This window comes from Macrosteles quadrilineatus, unplaced genomic scaffold (assembly GCF_028750875.1).
Source record: "Macrosteles quadrilineatus isolate MER2022 unplaced genomic scaffold, UCM_ALF_1.0 Scaffold_2__2_contigs__length_208266976, whole genome shotgun sequence".
NCBI lineage: Eukaryota > Metazoa > Arthropoda > Insecta > Hemiptera > Cicadellidae > Macrosteles > Macrosteles quadrilineatus.
The window spans coordinates 159,310,379-159,333,224 of record NW_026542595.1 but is presented as its reverse complement, the minus strand read 5'-3'; the positions used below and the strand labels follow the sequence as shown (position 1 = coordinate 159,333,224).

Sequence of the window (22,846 nt, the reverse complement as noted above, 5' to 3'; positions counted from 1 at the left end):
ATCAGTTGAGCTTGGGACCATTCTGTGAGCTTTGAAAAACGGCGGTCCTCGGAACTCGGAACCCAGGGCCGCAATTATCACCTGGGGGGGGGGGGGGGTGAGAGGGGACCAATCAGAGAGAAGATATATAATCGGCTGTCATAACTAGATGTAGAGATCCAATGCCGAGGACCGGTAGAAGGTAAGCCCAATGGAGTTAAGGATTAGGGGCGGTGGTTTTATACTTAGATATCCTGAAGTATGGTGGGATGGGAAAATAATACTTGTTCACTTTATAACAAGTAGGCTATAATTACATATTTTTTACCCACAACCCCCAATACATTAACCGTGTTGATCGCAACCCAGAAAATTGGAATGAGTAGTGTGTTGAAATTTCTCAAAATAAGGTTTGGTATATAATTAATGTAGGGTTGATGTGCCACTATTTTTCGAGGCGGTCACCGGTTTTGCTTTAGAAGTCTTTGAAAAAGAAAAAAAAAACTTTAAATTTCTTCAATACAGTACATTTAGTATCAGATGTGAAATTTTATAAGTTATAAGACATTGGTTGAGTAATAAGACTAATTTTTTATCCGATTTGTACAAACTCAAATACAAGTTACAACACATTTGTTTTATATTAACGGAGTATTACTAACTTTTAATCAGTAATGGGATGCACCTGATCCTACTCCCTCCCTTTTACGGATGGTGTGTATCTTGGTTTTGCTCGTCCCAAACATTAACTTTTGAAGACATAAGGATTGTAAAACTATCAGTACTTTGGTATTCCGACCACACTGATAAATAGATTCCAAAAAGATTTTAATTAGTTTAAATAACAAAATCGTCCTGACCTAAAACATAGATCACCAGGTTAGGGTAGGTTATAATTATTAAGTGTGGTCGGTATAACACCAAAGTAACTATTATTTATCAACCCTTGATCCAAATAAAACGTCCTAGCATGTACCTGTTTATGTTATTCTCTGCAGGCCCATTAGGTTTACAAGATTTACACCAAGTAGGAATAAACGTAATCTCTTCTAACAAAATTGAGGTGTTTCAGACTAATTTCAAATAAACAGTTTGCACGAGATGAATTTTGATTTATCACCGGTATATATTACATACACATAAAATCTACATGAAACTTTCAACGCAAAGTTCGTGTCGTACTCCACAGTAGAGGATACCCGAACACCGAAGCCAGCGACCTTCTACAAAAACACGCCGCGGTTTCGGAGAATGTCCCTCCGTCTTCTTTTTGGGGCCGATGAAAGCTCGCCGCCGATAAATGGATGGGCTGCTGTATTGGGGCCGGAGCCGTGGATTTGACAAATGTGCGATTGCGTATTTACTGGTCAACAAACACAACGTTGTCGCTTCGTTAACCGACCATGAGAAAAAATACATCAAAGTAGAGCGAAGCGATCGAGCATTGCGGTTCGAATAGGCAAATGACTACACACCTACCAGTAGATGTAGTGTCGATATTTGTAAATTTATAAGACAAGTAGTTTCGTTGGTTGGAAGATTATAGTGCGCGACTAGATTCGGAGAGGTTGAGGTTTAATTCCGTGGAATCAGGAGTGAAGTGAGTGGATCTCATGATGATTAAGCGCTTTTTAAATCCCATATTTTTTTCTAAATTAACAGTTTATATTAATCACAAAAAGCTACATACAACACTTATATAGGAAAAATTTTATTATAAAATCATATGAACTCGTAACCCACTAAAAACCAGTGTCCATGTCCGATCATGCTGGTTCGCGAACTCGTTTGAATAAATGTAAGTTTACACTTTTGTACGAAATTCCACCAAAATCAGATGATTTGTATTCGAATAATCGTGCCAACGAATATATGATATGAATTTGAACGGCGTTTTTGGCCCCTGGGGACATCAAAATGAAAAAGTAAATCGGTTTTGCGATATTCCCTACATGGAAAATTGGCTAAAAAACACAATTAATTGAACCACTCACAAATAATGCTATCATATTCCCTGGGAATATGATTCCCTCCATTTGTTGTACTTGGATAGTTCACGGTTAAAACATTATACAGTTAACAAAAAGTAGTCCCTTCAGATAGGTTTGGTTTAGGTTGGTGTATTTGACAGGAATCGATCACAGTATTTATGCCCATCGATGTATATAACCTAATATACATCGATGTTTACATCAGCGCATCACTCTGTAGTTGTTAGTAGTTGTACTAATTCAACTGCGCTCACTGACAAGGATAGCACTTCTTTAATAACTTAAATTTTGTAAAATATTGTTACTATATAAATGAAGTAAAACACCAAAATTTAAATGTTTCCCCAGATAATCCACAGCTTTTTTTACTTTCCGGCAAACGGCGGCCATTGTAGAAAGAGAGAGAAGTTTATTTCGCTGCGTACAAAGCTTTGTGCTCGCCAGGTGAAATGTTTGACATTCCCCGCTAATACACACCAAAGCCAACCCCCCCCCTCGTGTACCAGCCCTGTTTGGGGGGGGGGGTTGAAACAAGAGTTGATATTTTCATTACTCTCCCTAAACCAAACTTTAATTACATCTAAGACTTCTTGCACAAAGTCGGGAGTTTATATTGTACAAAGGAGCTCGCCTAATTGTTGGCGGTGTTTAGGGGAAAAGAATAGAGGAAGGTGAATTTCTGAGTTGAAAGGAGTATTTAAGCTTTTGTGGCCGGGTTCGTCCAAAGGTTTTCATGTATAACTTGTTGCTCAGCCATAAGATTTTTATTTATTATTAATAGTGCACGCAATCATACTGTTGAATTGTTTTGTACAACCATCGTATATTTATTTTTGTTACCAGAGAAAATAAAACAAAACCTAAAGTTGAACATCACATCAAATACTCATCGAACTGACAGCTAAATGCCTGTAGCGTTTGCTCATATATATTGTTTGATCTGTCTGACCAAAATTTCGAGAGCAATTTATTCTTACAAAAATATATATCAAAATAATCTGTATAATAATACAATGAGGGTGTTAAATAATTTTACAATAATGTTCTCTTCCACCCGTCCTACTAAACAGATTTTTAGATTGATTTGCTATTTTAGACATACAGTATTAATAAAGTGATTAGTGAAGGAATGAATAGTAAGTAAAAAGGTAATTTCTAATAACACCTCGCCCTATAGAGTTTGATTTACCTATCCTACGATTTCAATATGTATTGCAATTAAAAAGCTGATCATTCAGTTGAATGTGCAATCACAGCCAGATTGTAAACCATTGCAGAAACTGTTTATCATAATGGATTTTTAATATAATTTTTTTATTTAAAAGTTTGTAAACTAAATGAGCTAGGTAAATCACTCAATTTATTGTATACTGTATTAGTGGTTTCATTGGGCTAATGCCAGTCTTTCAACGAAAATAACTATATATACATAATACTTATAAAATGGCAAAAGAGTATAGCATTATTCGTTTCGTCTCGGAAACGAGTTTGAACCCCATTAAAATGCGAAAGCGCACCGAAAAGTCAAATATTCTTTTAACTAACACTTTAAATACAATATCTCCATTTAGGTCAGGTTTCAATATTTAAACTGTATTTTTTGTTTTATTTTTAGATTAAAGAGTGAGTCCTCTCTCCCTCTCTCTGCAGTGATTCTACCTGTAAAAAACTATTTGTAAATTATGTATAAAAAAAAATAGTAAGATTGTTAGGGTATGGTAATAGTAGTTGTAATAGAAAGTGTATTGCGGGAGAGAGACTGCATTTAGGTGCGAGGAAAAGCCGAGCATGGGAAAAGCTATCGCGCCCCGCAATGACACTTTTATGATATCGAAAAACTTGTAAACAACACGAATATTTTTGTTTATTCAACTTAGTATCAAGAAAAAAATCAAACTCATAACGGCGAGTTTCCGTACTTATAATACGCAAGGTAACTCAGCGTTATGAGTTCGTGCACTTATCATTGCAACAGCTGATCAGTCTGCACCGCAAAGTCCCATAATGGTTACTTTCCGTGCACCACAAATGCACAGAAAGTTAACGTTATGTAATTTTTCCGTGCAGTAGCGGGAATAAACTATTTTCTTAGTCCATTTTATGTTTAGAGAGTGTACTTCTTGTGTAGAGTAATGAAAAATATTATTATTTGTCCACTCACATTGTGTATGTGAATGTGTCACAACCTGATATGGAGCATGGAAATTTACTAACAAGTTGAACAAAACTTAGTCACTAAAATCTGACCTTTAACATAAGACGACGGAAATTTAAGTAATTATAGCTTATCACACATTCCACTTAAACTAAATGTTAAAGAGCTAATTTTAAGAGGAAAATGTTCCGACTAGACTTAAATTCGCGCAAATCGAACTGAAATGCCTATATTAACAATAAGACATTAAGATGACATGGCACGTTGTTTTGGATATGTTTGACGCAAGGAACCTCGTGAATATTAAATGTGAAGTGCATTTTCGTCTGTATGAATAACATTTTTGCTAAAACTCTCTTCTAGAACAAACAGAAAAAAATATTTTTTGTCTATTATTTACTACTAGTCACTTATCATATTCAGTATTGGATTGGACTTTAAAATGCAGCAAAATGCAGCACTTGATACTCGAATACATCCCTTACATAAAAATATATAGGCTTTCTGCTGACATAGCTTTGTTAAAAGAGCGATGTACTTTGGGTACGTAAGCATTTTAATATGAATATGGATGGATGTTGGATGTCGAATAAGTGAAATGACCTTCTTACTGACGAATATCAGACTTCCTTAAACCAGTTGTGACTAATTTATTTCTGAGTGAATAAACCAGGGACTTGCCATGTCCTAAATCATTTTCTTTTTCGTGAAGTGTAGTTCTCAATCACCACAGTGTAGTTCAGGTCAAGGTAGGTTGGTATATCGACTACGGCAGTTATAGTTATAGCTTGACTCGTGAGGCATGCCGGGATCGCAAGGCATCCTATAGCCGAAGTTGCCAACACATTCCGCCTCAGGGCGATTAGTGGCCGACGGCGCGGAACTTAGGCCTTAGGCCAGTGGCTTCACAAACTGAGCCCAATCACAAAACCGACCTCGATGTGGTAGATCTATGATTGCTTTGAATCTATACTATAGATGCAGTGTTAGCCCATCTATAGGCTTAAACATATCAATAGAAGTAGACAGATAGACACAGTGTCTGCGAACAAATTTATATGGGAGCCTTCTTAGAGATATACGAGACTCCACGTTGAAGGAGAGAGTGATTAGAACCATAATTAATTTAGTTGAATCGCGCCGGGATGTGCTATTTATTATTTTATTTATTTCCAACGGACATCTCCATTTTACAACCAAACTAATCAAAACAGTACAACTCAGGATGGCTTGTACCGTACATATAACAAACACAACAGAAAACAGTTTGAAATGATGAAATGCTGATTAAAAATACCGTATTGGGTAAACAAACCCTATACTTTTCTAAAATAATTCTGGGTAATAATGAATACTGATAGGATAGCGTTGTTAACAATGGCATATTTTGTATACATCAAACTACAACAGTAACTAAAAGTAAAAGAGAACCCGTAGTTTCTAAATTGCAGTACACTTTGTGAAATGCTTAATCAAATATGTTCTATAAAAATTGGCTTCAGCTGGTCCATATAGATAGGACTATACTTCAGTAATCAATGTTGGTGGGAAAACTAAAGAGCAAGTCGGTTAGTGTTATTAAAATACAATCTGTGTGTACTAGCATAGTTTGCTTATTACAATGTACAAGGGGCTTTATTTGTTCAAACATGTATGAGCACTAACAAAAATCGAATATTTTACATATTTTTTAATTCTAAAGAAAATATAGATTGTAGGTGTTAAACAGTTTTACAGTTCGTATGTTTGATTTATTAATTTATGTACATTGCTAATGATGTCTTGCAGTTTGTTTGGTTATACAGTGAAACCCTGTGTTTTAGCGAATATCCCACTTGGGGAGTAATACCATATGGTATGGTAATACTATCGTATTATCGTAAATACTGATATTTACGATAATCGACCCGGACCCGGAGTAAGACCCGGGACCGAGTACTTCGTTTTGATGTCTCCAGATGCCAAAAATAAGATCTGCTCAAATTCACAACCAAATTTAAGGTGAAAACGACCGTATCACGAGTTCTCCACATTACGGAATAGATTGATTAGTGTTTCTTGTATCAGTCGCGCACTTATTCCACAGACATAACAATTTTTCCAGAAACAATTAATTTATACAACTGAAATAAATAAAGAAATTCCTTTATTGAAGCGATTCTCAGCATACAACTATTTCTCATAACTCTCGTCACTTATGATGATATCAAGTATCCATGACACTGTTACATAAATTGAATCTGCGACCTGCGAAATTAGAACTTTATTGGAGACTGAACTGTAACCACTATACAGATATGAATTATATAGCCTCTTTCATGCACGGCAGGAGATTCATACCTCTGCCATAGAAATCATAGATTCGTCAAAATTTTACGTGTATCAAACTATGGTTATATAGGCCTATTATGTAAATAATTGATAGCATAAACCTCAATTGATAACACCATCAGCCGACACTTTTTGCATACGACAGTGGCCTGTCCAGACCGCAGCGAATGGGAAGTCAGATGCGCTGATCGACAGTGGCCTGTCCAGACCGCAGCGAATGGGAAGTCAGATGCGCTGATGGGCTTTTTCTCCGGTACAGCTGCTGCTTTCAAAAGGAGGGTCGGTGTTTCGCTAAGCGAGGATATGTACGTTTCCATTTGGTGGGGGGTACCACTAATGAGTCAGAAAAAGTAAAAATTGGATAATTGTAATAAAAAAATTTACTATATAGTTATTGTTTCTGCCCAGCATTTATTATTTTGTTTATATCATGTTGTCACATAATATCCACTATCACTATTGTTATTTATTTCCATTGTTAATTCACATATTTTATTCCCTGTTGTTTAAGTAAGCAAACGTCTAAGATCCCTAAGTCTAGTATTAAATTCTTAAAATTTGTTATTGCCGGGCCGTCGTAAGTGTTGTTGTTTTTTTTTGTTTTGTCCTTGTGATGCTGACTGTTGACTCGTGAATGTATTCATTGCCTATGTAAATGACCAGTTTATATTCTTAAATAGTTTACTCTTGTTAACTTTTGCTTGTTCAGTCCTGTTTTCTAGTAGAACTTTAATTATTAATTGTTTAAATTGAAGTATTGCCCCGCTCTTTTCTTAATATTATTGTTTATATTACTACGTTTGCATCTCATAGATAACCTAATTTAGAATTAATTACCTACCTTTGCTACCGTTTGTTTGTTAATTTACTTATCTGTCTACACCATATAAATTCACGCATTGTTTGTACAATTATGTTTACCGATGAGGATAAATAAATAAAATTAACCTTTTCTATTATACAGTCCCGTGAAACTATAAATGACTTAAATTTCAATTACCACACGTGTTAATCTTTGGTTTTTTAAGTAACTATTGTGTTGTAGGATTTATAAAATTATAACAGTCTCATCTAATCAACTGGAATCTGGAATTGTGAATTTTCTACGATAATAATTGAAACTATCCAGCCTAATACCAATCGTAACAATATTATTTCGGAGAGAAAAACTTCTATGATAATTTTTTATAATGTGGATTTATATAGAGAGCTCTAGGGAAACGGAAGATGTTTTAAGCATACTCACAGTACTATTATTTTGTATTTAAACTTAATTATGCTACCTAAAATTGTTTCACATACCGTAGTTATTTATCGCACCATTTTTGTTCCAACTCCTTTAAGATCATATTTTCACCTCATATCTTCTATCATTTTTTTTATTCAGTTTTTGTATTTGACAAAATAGTGCTGTTTGGACGCAACTATATACAGTCGTCGACGCACAGGCTCGCTGCCCATGTCGGTTTACTCCGACAAATATGTTAAATATGTACGCTTTGTTAATCATAGATGTAATGCAAAGGTTAATTTAATTTATTCTTTTAAATTCACTTAGTTTATTCCTTTACATTTTTGGGCACAATTTATTTAAGTAAAAATGAAAATAAATGGAAAATCCTTTTTTTTATTGAAAAGGCCCTTTCTTACACTAACCTGAGATTCAAAATTTAACAAAATAATATTACATTGGGATAGGTAATTAAACATAAAAATATTAAACAATTCAAGTACCTACATTTCTCAGAAAAATGAATAAAAAACATACAAATTTAACGAATAAAAACACACACACTCTCGCATACACGCAAAGAAACAGTAGCCCTAGGACATAGAACTACAACACGCCAGCCGAGACCATATCCTCAAAGTAGAGCTTCTTCGGTAACAACTTTGTTGGAATATAAATATAATTCATTCAAATTAATAACTATTATCATTCAATTTACTCCTCAATAAATTTTTCACCCAGATTAAATTATATTAAGGCACATAAACACGTAAAGTGCGTTTTCAAGTTTACCAACAATCTCTTGCAATCGTACAAACGGAAAGTCAAAAACTATTTTGTAAATGTTGTATCTGTTGATATAAATAAATAAACTAAATGTTTACTTCTGATTGCTTTCTGTATTTAGGTACTGGGTATTACTAAAAACTATAGAATGTAATGTAAAATTGTCTATGAAAACATAAACTCATCGTGATATCAATGCACTAAACCCCAACCTGAGATGAAACACGTACCGGAATAGGTTTTTAATTTTACAATGCGACAAGAGGTCTACTACTAACTAACATTTTGGGGGACATTAGTAATTTTTTGGATGGAAACGGAGCGATTATCTCGCTACAGCCACAGAAGTTTTTCTAGTCTGTTATTGTTATCACTACTGTATTACTAGTTTCCGTATTGCATCTATCACCACTGTCAGTATTGTTGCCAATTATTATTGTCAACTAGTTATAGATTATTTATCACCAAGCATGTTATATATTTTATTTGTTATTGTTACCTATAGTTATAGTCTGTTATTCACCTAGCATGTTAATTAATTATTATGATTACCTAATTAATTCAACTTTCACTCTTCAATTGTTATCACAACTGCATGTCATTATCATTGAACATGTTTTTCATCTTTTCATTTTAATCTTTGCATGTATCACTGATGTATCTGTACAACATTTATCAGCTCATGTAATAAGCATCTTGTCGCATGTATCACAATGTAAAACGATTGTAAAAATGGTGTTTTCCGTAAAAATAAATAAATAATAAGTCAGACAGAATAAATAAATAAAAGACCAACGAGTTAAGGGAAATAGCGTACGCAGTCCCTTTTCTGTGCTTCACATTTTCTTTGTCTGTGCAACGAAAATGTGTACACGCTTCAAACACAATACGAAACACTTAAATATGTTTTATACTTCTAGAGTTCGTAATATTAAGTAAAATTTTATGGTTAATAAATCGCTTATCATCATGTAATTTTTATACACACTTCAAGCACAGATGAAACACTTTTATTAGTTAGGGGTTTTTAAATAAGAATAATTAATAAGTATAAGTATAATTAATAAGTATAAGTATAATTATAAGTAAAGTGTTACGGATTTTAAAATGCCCTTCATAATGTAAAATTGTGATAAACGAAATATAGCTGTAAAGTTGAAATTGAAAGATCTAAATACTGTATGGCTAACTCTTTTGCTAAATTTACCAGGACCATTTAAGTATTTAACTCAAAAGCAGAAGATTATTTTAAAAATCCTAATTAAAAAATAACGACCACGCTGAATAGCTATAAACTTGCATGCTAATGCTAAATTAATTATACAACAATCAAATAAAATCCACAGCGTTATAATTTAATCAGGGAGAGGGTGAAATGAATCAAATTTAATTATAGAGAAAACTACAACACATTAAACCCAGTCTGATTAACATTCCTACATACCGTGATATTAACGATGTCATTTACCTTTATTGATAATAAACACGCGCTTAGTTACAACCGTTGCTGCTTTTACTCTGTACAGAGCTGGACTTAACATAAATCTCTGTGTGTATTTAAATATTACTTAGATTGCGATGTTAACTTTGAACATTTTACCATTGAATACTTGTCTTCATACCATTAACTATTTATTTACTTATAATTGTCCTCACAATTGTGATTCTTGTTAAGATATTTTTCTTCAATCGTTATCGTTGTTGAATCATTGTTATAGATTATTTTCTTCGTACAACGGTGCAACAAATGTTCATTGAACGATCGAGCTCAGTATACATTGTTGTTTAAACATTCGCATATGTCGTATAAATGTCAAACATTTCATCATTGAGATTTAATCTTATATTCCATAAGATTCGACCGGCATACTATTATACCTTATCGTTATTAATTATCTTTAGCCGATTGAAATTTAGAATGATTCCGGCCGGGCTTGTAGCCTAATATTTATTATGTAGTATTGTTTGTCCAAGGAAATCCATTCAGTAGGATATAAATTCGGGTTTGAACTGTTTCTTCTATCCTGGGTAGTAATATTTTAATTAATTAACTTGTTTAATTAACTTTAAATTTTAATTTAGATTATTGGCTTAGTTAAAAAATAATATTTAATATCCTTTTAAACGTGATTAAAACAAAATATTTTTACATTAGACCTGAAATCTACCGTTGGGTTTTCGTCATAAGCTTCCCTTGTCTGTGGTCATAAGCAACATATGCATAAGCAACAACACGTTCGAATACGTTTATCTGCCATCGATGTTAAATGATCTGTTTAATTACGCCTCTGTTGTATTTTTTATTTTTACAATCTTAAATACAACCACCAGTCTTATGATTTTTTTCTTTCCAAATCAGTCGTGTATGTCATACATATTGTTGTCTGTTATAGGCCTACATGTTTTGTTTGAAAAACTCTTGACCAGATTTTAATTACCACGTTTTTTATGTTCTAATGTTATTATCACTTAAAAGTATATACAGTAGTGAATTGTTATTTTATTGATTTATATCACGTTCGCAATATTGTTTTTATTGACACGTCTCAATCATATCTCTAGATTGGCCGATTTATCTAAACGGATTTTATGGGTATTGTGATAAATTATTTTTTTAAACACATTTTTAAGATTGGATCCGATAAAAAAGATAAATAATTCTATTGATTTGAGCAGGTTTCCTAAATTTTAAGCTTGCAGTTAAAAACCGTGTATTTACATTTTTCACACACTGCTTTTTTTAAGAAAAACTGTGAACTTCGTCAGCATCTCGAACCAAATTCAATATATAAAACAAGATCTACACTTTGAACACTCCTAGACACAAAACTTTATGTTTTACAAATCTGTCAATTTTTGAATGGCCTCCTAAATGATCTCAGGAGCGAAATGGACTTTCTTAAATTTAAGAGACAGCTTAAAGAGTTTTTAATTTGTAATAGTTTTTATAGTGTAAGGACTTTATTTGTTAGCGAAAACAATGAACATATTAATTTTGTATACCTATTGATTGTGACGCTTGCCAATGTCTATATTCAGTTTAAAGACATTCAATAACACATTATATAATTTCAAAAGTGAGAAGACCACGCGTTTTTCACAAAGCACGTAATAACTCGTGATAAGTTAATTATTGTTTTGAGTTGCGCTTAGTTACACTTAAATTGGCAAGTTCACAACTAACTTTAAACTTAGCATTAGTCTACCTGTACCGTAACTTTAAATGTAATCTTATTATTAACTTGTTTTCTCTTCTTTTATCTGAATAATTTTTTTATCTCTGCATTGTATGCCTCCAAGAGAAATTTCATATATTCAGCATTTGTTATTGATACCATCTTATGCATTATATTATCTAATATACGATTAACATTGTTTATATAACTGTATAATAACTGTGTGTGTATAATAACTGTGTGTGTGAAATAACTGTATATCATACTTTAATTATATTGCCGTGAAATGTATAAAATGAAATTAAGTAAGTTCTTTTAAACACAAACACAGCAAAACTAAACCCAAGTCTCTACTTTATAATAAGTATTTAGGCTACTGTATACTTGAGCCCATATGTACTATATGTGTAAGCAGAAACATTGGATTAATGTACATTAATTTGCTCAATATAATTTCGTAAATAAAGTAAAATAGAACATGGGAATTCATCAATAGATTTTTTTGCAAATTTTGATACACGAATACATTAACAAAATTTAGTAGCATAAAAACATAAAATACACAATTATCACAGGCCCACAAACACATTTCTGGGTAAGCCTTTGTGATAACCGGGCGTAATCATCGAGACAAAACCGTGTTTTGTTGGTCTACATTTGCAAAACATTGGAGATTTAATGTATTTGCAATAAAATACTGGATTATGGGGATAAGGTGATAAACATCAAATTTGTTAAATGTTTAAAAGACGATTTCAGATCCGTTGCCGCTTCGCCAAAAAAATAAAGGTAGGCCCGCGACTTTAGAAACAAAATTTGTTTAGAGAGACAAAATAATTGTTGGAAACTGAGGATTGCTCTTTTATTCCTAGGCCTATTAATACGCGTGTTTCTATTTGTTTCACAAGCCTAAGGGAAAACACCAGCCGCTCACGCACATTGTAGGAATAGGATATCATGCGAATTAACTTTGTAAACATTATTTTTGACATTTCCGCCACAGACCAGGGTAGTTTTTGTGTTTGTAAATGTGTATTCATGGTTAAAAGTATCGATATAATGTTGACGCATCCACCCGAAATCTCGGTTTTAGGTAAATATGTTAAAACGGGTTACTGAATTTCATCAATATAACAGACGTGAAATTTAACGTATCCTTTCTTTATTGGCTGCCGATATGTCCGTAATTAGCTGGCGCTGGCATTTTGTTAATCGTTTTAAAAGGCTGTCTCAACACTTATTCTTAGCGTTATGATAATAATATACATACTTGTAGGAGATATATTATCACGGATTAATCTAAAATATTCATAGATTTTAAAGGTTATCGCAAAAAACAACAATGGAATGTTACAATGGCATTCTAGGCCCATCCGGCACATAGTCAATTCAATCAAGTAAAGTATGTGGTGGTACAACATTTTTGTACAAGTATGCTTTCCTACCCTCGTTTATCTCCGAATTTATCATCATACAGATCAATTATGCAATACTTTTCGGTTCATTTTTAACTCGTTTGGCCACAACTCTTTTCCCCTGATCCCATCAATTACTTAAAATTAAGAATGGTCACACATCTGGAGTAAAACTTGGAATGCTGCACATTCAAACATTTCTCAAAACAAAGCCTACATGACCTTTGGACCACTGAAGAACCTTTGGATCCTTAAAAAGAATGCGACTGGCATCCTACGGTATTTGGAATGTCCACTCACCCTATCGTAGTAAGGGGGGAACGAAGGTGTCCTAGGGGGTCCGGTAGAAGTGCCGGCCCTCTGGTACAGATAGGGGTAGTAAGCCTGGTACACCACCTCCGGGCAACTCATAGCAGACACATGGCACAACACGCACCCGCGATCACGCACAGTCAACTACTGAACTGATACTGAAGCGCGCGCTCCCACCCCCTCGCTGAGGACCAATCAACGAGCGAGGTGAAACAACCAATGAGGGGAGTCGCTCCGCCCACATCACCACCCCTGGACCCACCATTGGTCCGAGTGTTCCTGCTGCATTCCTCGTTTACAAAATGACCGCTCGCCATGAATTATGTATGGACTGAGCAAAAAGTCGGCAGTTTATTACGTACTCTCGTGCTACCGACTGCAGACTCCACCTTCGCCCTCGGACAGTCTCGTACTCGCACTTACAACTTGATAATAATAACTGACGTTTACTAGACGATGATTGACTGTGCATCATAGACAAAAAAAATGTCCTACATAACTTTTAGCTTCAATAATAAATTATTAACAACAAGAAGGACGATAAAAGAAACAAGTGGTCTTCAAAAATATAAAGTCTTTAAAATGATGTAGGGGAGAGTGTTGTACCTTTGACCATTAGTCATAAAATAGTGAAGTAGCCCTGAATCTAGAGGCTGTATAGGGAAGCTAATAAAACTATTTCATAGATCAGCCACCAGAGGACTACTTCACCTTGCATTGGAGGTTAAAAACTGTGTTTGTTGCAAGCTATTTTAGTTTAATAATTACAGGTACAACTGCATGTAGAACCTTTGACCACTATGTAACAAATCTTCTTTATTACTAAAAGTATGTAAAAGTCATTACAAGGAACTGGAACAAATATTTATTCTATGGATGAAACAGTTAAGTATCATCGTTGATTATTCTGGAGTTATTTGGAGTAACGATTGGAGCTTTCCTGTTTCTACAAAAAAAAATTTTAAGTGAAAATTGGTCAAAGGTACAACACTCTCCCCTAATACAAAACACAAATAAACGGTAATAATATGGACCATGAAGTACAGTTTTCATTACCCCAATAGACAAAAATAAATTAATAAATAGACCTTAAATTTAAAAACCCCATGCAGCAGCAAACCTGCATACTAAACGAATGTCATACTACTAACTCTGTAATCGAGGACTGGACTGCTGCCAATTCATTGTGTATAAACAGTAGCAAAACACAGAATATTGAATTTAGTTTATCAAGTACCTGTTCAGATAGTGTTAAGTTTTTGGGAGTATTAGTACAGCCTAACATTAAGTGGGATTCTCAGAGTGATATGATTTGTAAAAAAGTTGCCAAGGGTACATTTATGATTAGAAAACTTAGACCTTTTGTTAGTATAGATGTGTTGAAATCCATTTATTTTGCTCACATTCAAAGTCATTTGTCTTATAGTATTGTTGTGTGGGGCCATTCTGGTAGTATTAAAAAGCTGAAACTGTTGCAAAAGAAAGCTGTTAGGGCAATATTCAATGTTGACAGTGAAACACATTGTAAGCCATTATTCAAGAAACTTGGTATTTTAACTGTCACTTCTCTGTACATTTTAGATTGTTTACTGTATGTTAAAAATAATATTAGAGATTTCCCTACAAATGATTCAGTTCATAACTATTTTACCAGACAAAACACTTTTCTCCGTCCAAACCAATGTAATTTTATGACCACAATCAATAACTTTAGTGAATTTGGCAAAAGATTGTATAATATGTTACCTGCTCACATTAAATGTCTTGAAATACGACAATTTAAATTTACTATTAGAAAGATTTTGTGTGATTTATGTGTGTATAAGGTCAAAGAATTTGTAGAACATATTAAGTAGGTTAATGGATATACTAATGGATTAATGGATATATTGCAAATGCCATTTCAATTGTATACACATATTTTGTAAAAAGGTGCAATCCGTTGGGAAATAAATAAATACTGTGATGAAATTGTATGACGTTGCTATACATGTATTTTAGTGTTGATGGCAATAAATGGATTTGATTTGATTTGATTTGGTCCATGTGCCTGATTGGATTTTCACTAAGAGGGGCTGTTTTATTGAAAAATGTCATCAGAACTATTCAATATTTCAATAGCATTAGGTTTAACAATTACATGTGTTTGCTGATACAGGGAAGGTAATAAAGTGTGTTGTTTATTGAAATATCAATATAAGCTACTCACTGTTGTTACCCCTGAACTAGCAAGAAAAATACAAACATTGTAGTTTATTTATCTTTACTTTACCGTTGGACCTTGTGAAACGCTATGTTTATTTGATATTTTAACATTGGAATTTGTGAAATTTGGACATTGTAACACGGTGATTGTTTGAATGTCATAGTTTTTGGACCTTATGAAATTTGGACCTTGTGAAACGCTCTGTTTATTAATAATTTAACCATTGGACTTTGTGAAATTTGGACCTTATGAACCTCACCCGTAGGCTATTTGCCAGACGTTGCAGACGAGGAAGTGCACTGTTGTACATGTACTGTGTCGAGTACTGCCGCCTCGCAAACAGCTGGGTATGGCGAAGGCTACGTGAAGTGCGGAAGTCTAGTTCCAAGAGCAGGTCGGGAGCATCAATGGAGGATGTGATCAACTTCTTCAAGAATAAAATATCATTTACCTCACGTCTGGTAGAAATAGGCAACAGGTTCAACTGAAGTTGCAGATCATGAACAGGAACAGCCCGGTATTGCATCCTCAAACGTAGACCAACCAGGCGAACAAAACGGCTTTTAAGTGTTTTCCAGCCAGGAGATCTGACCATACTGGTACGGATTCCAAAATGTGAAAGAAAACTCAAGTATGGGCCTGACTAGCTGGATATAAAGAGTTACCAGTGCTAATAGGCCTACTGAAAATCTGTCATGACTGACCCTGGTGATGAAATTAAGTGCTGAATTGGCTTTCTTACAAATATACCTAGTTTATGTGCTCTTGAGGATTGAGGTCAGGAGAGACTATGATGCCTAAATCTTTGACCTTTGAAGGACGTTGAAGATGCTGATCTGCAAGTTTATACAGGTGAATAATAGGATTAATAATAAGGTTACCACGGAGCACTTTTGAGACATTCAAAGACATTTCATTCATCTGGCACCACACTGACAGTATCAATACTATTCTGTAGAGCCTCGCTGTCCCTCACATATGAAATCTCTCTGAAGATCTTGGCATCATCAGCAAAAAGCAGTACATTTGAACCCAAATGCTGAACAAAATCATTGAGGAATATGTTGAACAAGTCCGGGCCCAGAAGTGACCCCTGAGGAACCCCGGAAATAGCAGAAAACTGTTGAGAAGGTTGAGACAAAGAGCCAGCCACTCGCACCTGAAGAAACCGATCTTGGAGGTAACTCCAGGTACTGTGTTGGTTATGCGAGTTTATTTGAAAGTTAATTGATTTGATTTGATTTGGTTTATTTAGACATACAACGATTTTCACTGACTTGAGACGCGCACAAATTGACGCGCAAATAGCAAAAATACATGAGCACGATAAAATGATGTTATATAAATTGTTTCATACATATTTTAGACTTTATTTTATAACATTGGAAATTGTACATAATTTAGGCCCATGTTTACTGTTTTAAGGTCTTCTACAAATTAAACACCACGAGAAATTCTCGGTGTATATCGTAGTAAGCTAGTCCTTCAATTCTATTGACACTTATCGCATTACATAAATGAACACCTAGTATTTTGTAGCTGCAGGCGCTCCTAGTTTCTTAATAGCATCATAGATAAAAGGAGTATGGACAATAGCATTTGTTAAAACGTAAAATTTCAACACAATACTTCTAGGTACCTACAAGGTATTTAATGAAGGATTAAAACCATAAGCTATATATAGTTTCCCGACCATAAATACTGAATATGCTTTTAAAAGACCAAAATGTGTCACACAAACAAATAGTTGATAGCAAAGGAGATTCAAAACTCATCAGTATTAACAACATAAAGTAAAAAAATAATGAAACCTTGTAGCCACAAGTTATTTATTACCACTGTATTTGCACGAATTATGTATGGTAAAATGTATATCCTCTTTACCGGTTGCTGCTAACCAAACATATTTTGTACAAATAGGGCTTTCGTTTTTATTTAGCATACAAAGCTCGCGGTAACATTCACATTAACATTTAATCTGAAAGTCTATTGTACGCATAAAACATATTAACTTTTCCGCAATACCATAAACAGATGTCTAATTCAGTAGTGGTCACTCTTTATTCTATATTATAAGAATATATTACATAGATTTGCTTGTTTGTTTCTAAACTTAAATTGCACATTTTTTTACATTCCCCGAATCAGCAAACTTATATTCTACTTATAACTGATGTTATTTAAACATGAAATTAATCTGATGTGGTCATGGAAATATTTTATGAAAATCCAATCGAGCGAAGGTTTGAGCTGCGGCAGAGTAATTTTTCAACAGTAAGTCAAAACCCTTTGTTTTTTATATAAGACACATTCAGACCGTTAAATGGTGTGATTATGTTGCACATAAATGGCTTTTGTTATAAAAGGCTGTGATGACTAACACATAACGTTGACAAAGAATGCCTCATTTACGCAAGATAGGTATTTAATATGTGTTGGGTGTCTTATTAAGTCAAGTCATGTCCATTATGCCACGATTCGTAACCTAATATGGCTATTATTGCATTTATTATCAAAATTCAAAATAATAATTAACCCTCTACTATTTCCCTGCAGTCCTACGGTATCAATAAACATGCTTAAGAACAGTGTAGATTTTAATACCTTGAAATGCATTTACTATGCACATATACATTCCCATCTAAGTTATGGAACAATTGTATGGGGAGGTAGTAATTATAAAAAAACTTTTGTCATTGCAAAAACGAGCAATAAAAATCATGTACAATGTTGATTTTAGTACACACTGTAAACCATTATTTAGGGAGGCTAATATTTTAACTGTACAAGCCATGTATATTTTAGACTGCCTTGTGTTTGCAAAAAATAGTTTTAGTAAAACAGACACACACGAAAATGTACACAGTTACAACACACGAAACCGCTGCATTAAATGCATTTCAAGGTATTAAAATCTACACTGTTCTTAAGCATGTTTATTGATACCGTAGGACTGCAGGGAAATAGTAGAGGGTTAATTATTATTTTGAATTTTATATCTAGACAATGTCGATACAGCACCACAGCTACTAGTTTTATTGAAAAATCCAAACAGTATTATAATATGCTACCTAATAGAATAAGATCTTTAATTTGTTTTAAATTTAAAATAGTACTTAAAAACTACCTGTTAAACCTGTGTCCATATAGAGAAATAGACTTCATAAATGATGTTAACTTAAACCTAAGTTAAAACCTTTAGTGACATACATTAGTCACTAAAGTTCAGTTCAGTGTCTCTGTCTTTAGTGTGTAGACATTTCCTTGCCTGTGCCATGCATGTAAACTAGTGTAACGGCAATAAAGCATTCTTATTCTTATTCTTATTCTACTTTATATATAATTCAGTTTTAAAAATATTTGTAAAACTAAATCTAGAGTTCTACTGGACCGATTTTAATAATCAATTTTAATAAATCAGAATAAAAACAAACTTTCATAATTATTTGCAAATCTACATGAATCAAGCTTTCCAATGACCCATTGATTAATGGGGCATTGGAAAGCTTAATTCATGTAGATTTGCAAATAATTATGAAAGTTTGTTTTTATTCTGATTTATGGTGAACAATTAAAAAAAACATATTTTCCATTAGAAATACATTTAAAACAGGTTTTTTAAATGTTTTATTGGATGCAACGTTTGGCTGCCCTTTTGAGTATATCTAAGAAGTGCATGGTATCAATTTGTAAGAAATTTTAATCTCTTTCAGAATATCACCTTCTTCCGCTTTGGTTGATTTTCTCACCATTAAAAAGTTATTTGCAAAAAAGCTAAGGCCCCGTTTATGCACCAAGAGCGGGAGTGGTAGCGACAGTGGGAGCGATTTTCACCATTGAGTTAAATGGGGCTGTTTATGCACGAAGAGCGATAGCGGTAGCGGTTGACCTCCCGCTGCGGTTTCTAAATCGCCCACTGTGTAGTTAGAAATCGCAGCGGTTGCTTGGGATAGAGCGGTTTTCAACATACTACATTGAGTCAAATGGGACTGTTTATGCACGGCGGGAGCGGGAGCGGCTGCAGCCAGGGTTGCCAACTTGACCCACGCACACGTGCACTTGGGACAAATAGTTGTGTTAATTATTTGGCAGAGTTTGAGTTGGCGAGACTGTGTCCCTCTTCCATTCTCCGTTGACCAACCGCTACCGCTGTCGCTTGTACAATTTTGACCAAATTTTCACAGCGGGAGCGGGCCCGCTATCGCCCCGCTCCCGCTCTTGGTGCATAAACGGGGCCTAAGCAACCTCCGAATTTATAGTAGTGAGAAAATTCTGAGTTATATTTTTGTTAAACTTTATACAACTAAATCTAGACTTCTACTGGACCGATTTTGTTAATTAATGGGTCATTGGAAAGCCTAACTCATGTAGATTTGTAATTAATTATAAAATGTGTGATTTTATTAAATATCTGTGGTGAAAAACTAAAAATAACATAAATACATTTAAACACTGCTTTTTCAAGTTTCTGTTTTCAAGTTTCAATTTGTAGCCTAATTTTGGCTGCCTTTATTGAGTATTTTCAAGAAATACATAGTAGTAATTTGTAGGAACTTTCATTCTCTTTTAAAATATTACAACCACTTTGGTTAATTTTCCGAAAATCTAAAAGTTATGGCAAATATGTCAAGCAATTCCAAATTTATAGCTGTCAGAAAATACTTAATTAGAGATATTGTTGTTAAACTTTGTACAACTAAATCTAGACTTTTACCGGACTTTTTTAGTTGATCAAAGGGTCGTCGGAAAGCCTAATTTTTGTATATTTGCAAATAATTATGAAAGTTTTGTTTTATTTAATATTTGAGGTAAAAAACGAGGATACATTAAAAACTGTTTTTTTTTTAAGTTGATATTTCCAAGTTTCTATTTGTAGCCAACTTAAGGCAGAATATTTTTATTGAGTATTTCCAAGAAATGCATATAGTAATTTGTAGGAAATGTTAATTTTTTCAGAAATCACCTTCCAATTTGGTCAATTTTTTCACTTTTAAAAAGTTATTTCGTTATTTGCAAAAATAGCTAAGCAAGCTCCAAATTTATAGTGGTGAGAAAATACTGCATTAGAGATATTGTTGTTAAACTTTGTGTAACTACATCTACAGTTCTACTGAACCTATTTTATTAATGAATGGGTGGTTGGAAAGTCTATTTCATGTCGATTTACAAAGGATTATGAAAGTTAGTTTTGTTATGATTTATGGTTAAATTTTAAAATTAAAACATGTTTTCCATAAGAAATACATTAAAAACGTTCACATTTTTCGTTCTTTTCACATTTTTTATTTTGGATATTTTCAAGACATGCTTAGTACTAATTTGTAGGAAATCTCTAGCAGAATTTCATGCACCTTCCACTTTGGTCGATATCCCCAACATTTAAAAGTTATTTTTTATATAGCAAAATAGCTAAGCAACCTCCGAATCTATTAGTGGGGAGGCAATACTGAGATACATTAATTTTTGTCAAACTAATACACTTTGTACAACTAACTCTACAGTTCTACTTGATCGATTTTGTCAATGAATGGGTTGTTAAAACCCCTAATTCGTGTAGATTAGCAAATTATTCTGAAAATTTAATTATATACTGATTTTATTTTATTATTTTATTTTTTAACATTTGTGGTAAAAAAAACAAAAAACATTAAAACGGCTTTATTCAAGTTTCTATTTCCAAGATTCTAATTGTACCCAACTTTTTTAGGCTGCCTTTATTGAGTATTTTCAAGAAATACATAGTAATAGTTAGTAGGACATTTTATTCTCTTTCTGAATATCACTTTCCACTTTGGTCGATTTTATTACAATTTAAAAGTTATTTGCAAAAAGGCTAAGCAGTACGCAACCTCCAAGTTAAAATACTGAATTAGAGATATTTTTGTTAAACTTTGTAGAATTAAATCTACAGTTCCATTTGACAGATTTTATCAAATAATAGGCCAATGGACAGCTTCATTCATGTAGATTTGCAAATAATTAGATTTTTGTTTGCAGTTCTAACTGCAGTAAACACGTTTTTAGACCAGAAATAAACTATTTACAACATTTTAAGAAAATCGTAGAAGCCGTTTTCGAGATCTTAGTGCAAGCAAGTATACAAGCAAACATCGCTCATAGAGTATAGGATCATGAAAGTTTGATTTTTTAAAAGATTTATGGATGTAATGAGTTTGCCAGTATTATGAAACATGTGTTGATAATTTAACAGATGATATTGTATTGATCTATTGTTATTTCATTAATTTTTCATTGTTTGCATGTTGTTGTTCACAATTTGCATTTGTGTTTAAAGTGTTATGTGTGTGTTTCTAAAGTTATGTGCTTAATTTGTACCATTAATATTAGTGAGTAAAGTGGCACATGGATTTCATAACTGTTATTTTTTTAGAGACCGTTGTATTTAACCACAACGGGCCCTGTTGCTGGTTTATAAATAAATGGTATATTAACATTTGGTTTTAGGTATTTAAATAAATTAAGTGAATCTCCCATATACCTTATTATACCTTATAGGAATACCTTATTACTCATGGTAAGACATATACCTTGGACTTATTTAGCTTTTCGTTTCGATGTCTCAAGTGGCCAAATTACTATTAAGTAAACTACAACAAACTATACAATGGATTGTAGAGGTTCGATTGGAAATGTTCGTGTTATCTGATATGTCCTAGATGCGAACGAAGGATCTGGTGCTCGAAATGAAAAAAAAAAACAAAAAAACACTTCCAACTTTTGGCGTGCGGGAGCTGGGAAGGCAGGGCGACGATTGGAGGCGGAGACACAGACAGGAAGGTGGTGTGAAAAGTGATAACCTATGGTGTTAGTTTATTCGATCAGGATACATGACGTCATATCGTCTGATCTAACGGTAAATGGATCAAACGTTGTATTTTTAAGTTTATACACCACTAACACCATCTATTGAAATTTATATACTGTACTGCACAAGTATATGGATGTGGCTTAAAATTTCGATGAAGATATCGCTTTACAGTCAGTACCGGGGGACCGAGCCTTGCTTGGTTAATTTAATTGGGTTTAATCGTAAAAAATACTGTAAACAGACATTTTAAAATGTACGAAAAACATGTTATTATTGTTATTGGTTGACATTTGATCGCTGAGATAAAAACAACTCTAATGTAAAAGTATGCAATTAAACAAAAATAATATACACTTTTAGGATCTTGCTAAAGTTTAAGTGCTACTTGCAGAGAATTCGTCTCCCCTCCAGTCATTGAAACCCGAAGTTTGACTT

At 33.6% G+C, this 22,846-nt stretch overlaps 1 protein-coding gene across 2 annotated transcripts in view; it reads right to left on the bottom strand.

The window, feature by feature from the left end:
• LOC128987556 (protein vestigial-like) overlaps nucleotides 1-22,846 on the bottom strand; it is a 188,922-nt gene that overhangs the window by 55,993 nt on the left and 110,083 nt on the right. Inside the window, exon 1 of one of the 2 annotated variants that reach the window (XM_054408463.1) lies at nucleotides 13,365-13,516. The exons of the other annotated variant lie outside the window; for it this stretch is intronic. Within the exon in view, the coding sequence (XP_054264438.1) occupies nucleotides 13,365-13,475 (111 nt within the window). The 5' untranslated portion in view covers nucleotides 13,476-13,516. Of the gene's footprint in view, nucleotides 1-13,364; nucleotides 13,517-22,846 lie in introns of those variants that run through there. 2 annotated transcript variants of the gene reach the window in all.